The sequence below is a fragment of the Lupinus angustifolius genome, chromosome LG08 (genome assembly GCF_001865875.1).
Source record: "Lupinus angustifolius cultivar Tanjil chromosome LG08, LupAngTanjil_v1.0, whole genome shotgun sequence".
Taxonomy (NCBI): domain Eukaryota; kingdom Viridiplantae; phylum Streptophyta; class Magnoliopsida; order Fabales; family Fabaceae; genus Lupinus; species Lupinus angustifolius.
This window is the reverse complement of record NC_032016.1, coordinates 6,428,282-6,433,877: the sequence shown is the minus strand read 5'-3', so window position 1 is coordinate 6,433,877 and position 5,596 is coordinate 6,428,282. Positions and strand designations below refer to the sequence as shown.

The following is a 5,596-nucleotide window of genomic DNA, read 5'->3' as shown; positions in this document are numbered from 1 at the left end:
AATAATGATATTCAAATTAAGACCATAAAAGTGTCAAATAAAGTGAGGACCCCAAGAGAGGAGTTTGTCAGCCACGCAAGAGAAGCTTCCATTGGCGCGTCTCTTTCACGCACTCCCAACTACAAAAACCACTCTTGCTCCTTCCAATATTTTAGTATTAAAATAAGTTTTTTAAACTTACTCATTATTCTAATTTAGATTTATTTATTAATTTAAATTGATAAATTTTTTTAAAATTAATTATTATGATAAAGAATAAGAGAATCCACTCTCTTTTCAAAATTCCTTTCACTCCCATAAATACTCAAAACCCTTTCGTTCCACAAAATTTATACTCTTTATTTCACATATCTTTCTTCCTAAATCCCAGTCTTAAACCTCTGTTTAGTAATAAACCAAAACCCATTACCCTAATCTTGATCAACCAACATGTGTGGCGGTGCTATCATCGCTGACTTTATCCCTCACCGCGTTAACCGCCGCATCACCGCTTCTGAGATCTGGCCTAACTCATTCGGCGCCAACCAGAATGACTTCGACTTAGATTCCTCTCAGCAACAATCAACCACCGTCAAACGAACCCAACCTTCCCCAGGTAACTGTACTAGGGCAAAACATATGCAGTGTTATTTAGTTGTTTTTCTCTCTCTAAACAAAAAGAAAGTTATGTATAGCTTTTGGTGTGAAATTATATCGATCATTATAACATCACATGTTATACTTATATCTAAGTTAAATAATAGAAAATTTTGAGTGTATATTTTTCTTCAGTTTTGATTTATGAATGTGGTTTTGTATGGGTAGTTGTTACTGAACAAGTTGAGAAGCCTGTGAAGAGACAGAGGAAGAACCTTTATAGAGGAATTCGGCTACGTCCATGGGGAAAATGGGCTGCAGAAATTCGTGATCCAAGAAAAGGGGTTCGTGTTTGGCTTGGAACATTCAATACTGCTGAAGAAGCTGCTAGAGCCTACGACAAAGAGGCTCGAAAAATCCGTGGCAAAAAAGCCAAGCTCAATTTTCCTAATGAGGATGATGAATATTCAATTCAACTTCGTCCTAATCCTCCACGCCTTCCACCGACCCAACCCAAAAAGACTCCATTGTTTCTGCAAGAACCACGCCATTGTGATAGTTTGAATAATGCCCCTATTAAAAATCTGAACTGGGAGTTCGGTTATGATCTGAACCAAGCTGGGGAAATTCCTTCTCATCATGTTACCGACCCCGTTATTATTTCAGGTGATGAAAATTCTGGGTCTGCGGGATCAGAAGGTGCTTATTCAATAACGGTGAATGAGAGTGGCTGTTTCAGTGGAGAGGTGAATGTGAAAGAGGTTTCAGAAGTGAAGGATGCAATGAATGAAGGTCAAGGGTTAAAGGATGAAGTGCTGAAGATTACAGATGAGTTGATATCTTATGAGAACTACATGAAGTTTTTTGAGATTCCTTACTATGTTGACCAATCAACGGAGCCAAATAATGTTCATGAAAACTTGGTTGGGGATCTTTGGAGCTTTGATTAATAAGGAGGATCTTCTGTGAAAGCAATTTCTGCATTTTGATATTTTCATTTTTACTAATCCAGTTTGACTTTTAATTTTTCTATTGTTGTTGTTATGTTGAACGCTGAATTTCCCAGATGGAATTAACTATGTTTGAAACCTTTTGAATTTCAATTACCATGCTACTTTGACTCGTGTTTTTAATGTACATTGTACTAATTTGTAAACGTTTTTTTTATATAGAGAAGATGAAAGAGTAAATAAGTGAAAATAAAAATGAATTTAAGAATGATATTCAAAGTTAATACAAGGAAAAAGTTCAGTTTATGTAGTGTTAATTAATGTATTACATCCCACTTGTGTCATTTCCGTAAGTGGATGGAGAAATAGTCCTAGGAGTAAAAATGATTCTTATAAAAAAATAATACAAATAAACATTATATCATAAATTGACCATATATACTATACATAATTATTGAACTTTTACACTAATGATCAATTACATGACTGAACAGTAAATGATATTGAATAGTATATTTTTCTAAACTTAACAAAGAGGTGCCTATCTGTAAATGACATTCCACATATTTGAAAAAGAGAGTAATATGTGACTCTTCAACCAATCATTAATAATTTGTGATACACTATTTTTGTTATAGTCTGATAATCTGTATAAAAATATTTATTTTCCATATTTGTACCAACTTAACAAAAAAGCAGAATATGATTTGCAAAAACAAGTTGTCTTTTGCAACTTGCAAGCCAGCAAGCAACTATTACAGTTGTTAAAATCAAATTGGTCCTTTCTGTTATAAGATTAAAATTAAAATGATACTTCCAAGTTCTACTACAATTTTTTTCATATTATCAGCTTTTATGAAACGGGGTAGTTTTAATAATTAAAGAAGTTATCGATGCTGCTTTGGGATTACGTTCATTCTTTTGCATAAATTATTCGAATCATTAAATGCTGGCGTATGCCAGAGCAGTTCTTAATGTACGGTCACAGAATCCAGTGGCGCTGCTGGTTTTGGCTTACAGATTTCAAGATTCAACTTACTTTTCCTTTTTCGTTGAGAAACAACAAGCGTGGGCGCCCATAGGTTTTGAGCTAAAAAAGCTACATGCTTAATTATTGTATCATAGATTATATAGAAACACTTTTCTACTTAAATTTGTTTATACTTTATAATACCAAAAAAATTGTTTGTTAAAAAAGGGTACTATTTTTTTATGTTAGGTAAAGAATACTTATATAGTGAGTTATAAAAATGGTTTGAAGGTATTTATTATTTGATATTTAATTTTGCATAGGAGAAACAAGAAAATGAGAGAAATTCAAAATTATTAAATAAGTTTCAGCAATTTTTTTATAAATAAAGTCGTAACCTTTTGTGTATTTAAAATTTTTATTAGATGTATGGATATTTTTATATTATCAATCAAAATCATATAAATTACTACATTTATAAATTTTGAGGTATCTAGAGGAAAATGATTTCTCTATGTATAAAGAATAAAATAATTTTAAGGACATTAAAGTAGATGGTTGGATGATCATGTAAGATATTTGTACATTAAAGTTGATTTTTTTTTTTTACAAAACTTAGACAAAGATTTAATTAGAGTTGGAGTAGAGGGAGGTGTAAAAAACATGAAGATTTATAGTAGAGTTCTGAATTCAGAGGTTCGCACTCCATACTTCACAAATTTATCAACTAATAAACTAACTTCAAATGGACCAAGTAAAAGAAGTTTACGTCTCAAACATATAACCCAGTTTGATACATGTGTTTGTGTATAGAATAAAATCATCGAGGCGTGTTCTGCTTATACATATAACCGTACCCTTAAAAACGAGTCTCATGTTCTGTTGTGCAATGACTCATATCTCTAGATAACAACAATACAAATTATGAGCTTGGGCTGATGTAAAGGGGTTGGGGTAGAGGGCTATATATATTGATGTTATGTAAACCTAATGTAACAAGGAGAAGAATAGTAAAACACTAATCCTTATTCTCTAATAATATATAGTGGTAGCCGCTCAACGCTCCCGGGGACGTAGGCACAATTGGCCGAACCTCGTTACCAAATCTCTTGTGTTATTCTCTTGTCTCTATACTCTTTACTATTTGATTGTTCGCTTGTTCCCAACAATTGGTATCAGATGGCTCTTAACCCAGGTGCCAAATTCGAGGTGGGGAAGTTCGATGGAACTGGTAATTTCGGATTGTGGCAAAGGAGGGTTAAGGATGTGTTGGCTCAACAAGGTCTATCAAAGGCGCTGCATGAGAATAAACCAGAGGGTATGGATCAACTGGATTGGGAAGAGTTGAAGGAGAAGCCTGCGGAAACCATAAGGCTTTGTCTATCAGATGAGATGATGTATCATGTTATGGATCTGACATCACCAACAGAGGTGTGGGAGACATTAGAGAAGCGGTTCATGTCCAAGTCTCTAACAAATAAGCTGTATTTGAAACAGAGACTCTATGGCCTAAAGATGCAGGAAGGTGCTGATTTGCAACATAAATGCTGGCGTATGCCAGAGCAGTTCTTAATGTACGGTCACAGAATCCAGTGGCGCTGCTGGTTTTGGCTTACAGATTTCAAGATTCAACTTACTTTTCCTTTTTCGTTGAGAAACAACAAGCGTGGGCGCCCATAGGTTTTGAGCTAAAAAAGCTACATGCTTAATTATTGTATCATAGATTATATAGAAACACTTTTCTACTTAAATTTGTTTATACTTTATAATACCAAAAAAATTGTTTGTTAAAAAAGGGTACTATTTTTTTATGTTAGGTAAAGAATACTTATATAGTGAGTTATAAAAATGGTTTGAAGGTATTTATTATTTGATATTTAATTTTGCATAGGAGAAACAAGAAAATGAGAGAAATTCAAAATTATTAAATAAGTTTCAGCAATTTTTTTATAAATAAAGTCGTAACCTTTTGTGTATTTAAAATTTTTATTAGATGTATGGATATTTTTATATTATCAATCAAAATCATATAAATTACTACATTTATAAATTTTGAGGTATCTAGAGGAAAATGATTTCTCTATGTATAAAGAATAAAATAATTTTAAGGACATTAAAGTAGATGGTTGGATGATCATGTAAGATATTTGTACATTAAAGTTGATTTTTTTTTTTTTACAAAACTTAGACAAAGATTTAATTAGAGTTGGAGTAGAGGGAGGTGTAAAAAACATGAAGATTTATAGTAGAGTTCTGAATTCAGAGGTTCGCACTCCATACTTCACAAATTTATCAACTAATAAACTAACTTCAAATGGACCAAGTAAAAGAAGTTTACGTCTCAAACATATAACCCAGTTTGATACATGTGTTTGTGTATAGAATAAAATCATCGAGGCGTGTTCTGCTTATACATATAACCGTACCCTTAAAAACGAGTCTCATGTTCTGTTGTGCAATGACTCATATCTCTAGATAACAACAATACAAATTATGAGCTTGGGCTGATGTAAAGGGGTTGGGGTAGAGGGCTATATATATTGATGTTATGTAAACCTAATGTAACAAGGAGAAGAATAGTAAAACACTAATCCTTATTCTCTAATAATATATAGTGGTAGCCGCTCAACGCTCCCGGGGACGTAGGCACAATTGGCCGAACCTCGTTACCAAATCTCTTGTGTTATTCTCTTGTCTCTATACTCTTTACTATTTGATTGTTCGCTTGTTCCCAACAATTGGTATCAGATGGCTCTTAACCCAGGTGCCAAATTCGAGGTGGGGAAGTTCGATGGAACTGGTAATTTCGGATTGTGGCAAAGGAGGGTTAAGGATGTGTTGGCTCAACAAGGTCTATCAAAGGCGCTGCATGAGAATAAACCAGAGGGTATGGATCAACTGGATTGGGAAGAGTTGAAGGAGAAGCCTGCGGAAACCATAAGGCTTTGTCTATCAGATGAGATGATGTATCATGTTATGGATCTGACATCACCAACAGAGGTATGGGAGACATTAGAGAAGCGGTTCATGTCCAAGTCTCTAACAAATAAGCTGTATTTGAAACAGAGACTCTATGGCCTAAAGATGCAGGAAGGTGCTG

The 5,596-nt window shown here is 33.8% G+C and overlaps 1 protein-coding gene across 7 annotated transcripts; it reads left to right on the top strand.

Annotated features, from left to right (window-relative positions):
* On the top strand, positions 309–1,699 carry LOC109353547 (ethylene-responsive transcription factor RAP2-3-like). Of its 7 annotated transcripts, none has more exons than XM_019595874.1 (4): positions 309–601; positions 805–1,070; positions 1,137–1,193; positions 1,227–1,699. In XM_019595874.1, the coding sequence occupies exons 1-4, from the start codon at positions 430–432 to the stop codon at positions 1,524–1,526; spliced, it is 795 nt and encodes a 264-aa protein (XP_019451419.1). In that variant the 5' UTR covers positions 309–429; the 3' UTR covers positions 1,527–1,699. The 7 variants fall into 7 exon arrangements, with proteins under 7 accessions (XP_019451419.1, XP_019451418.1, XP_019451417.1 ...); XM_019595873.1 differs by having other exon boundaries at positions 805–1,193; positions 1,227–1,258; positions 1,301–1,699; XM_019595872.1 differs by having other exon boundaries at positions 1,137–1,699.

Bases quoted from the DNA above. Each gene is read 5' to 3' on its own strand.
- LOC109353547 (XM_019595867.1), top strand. From the start codon at position 430: ATGTGTGGCGGTGCTATCATCGCTGACTTTATCCCTCACCGCGTTAAC. The intron at 602-804 runs GTACTAGGGCAA...TTGTATGGGTAG, and splicing joins CCAACCTTCCCCAGGTAACT to TTGTTACTGAACAAGTTGAG.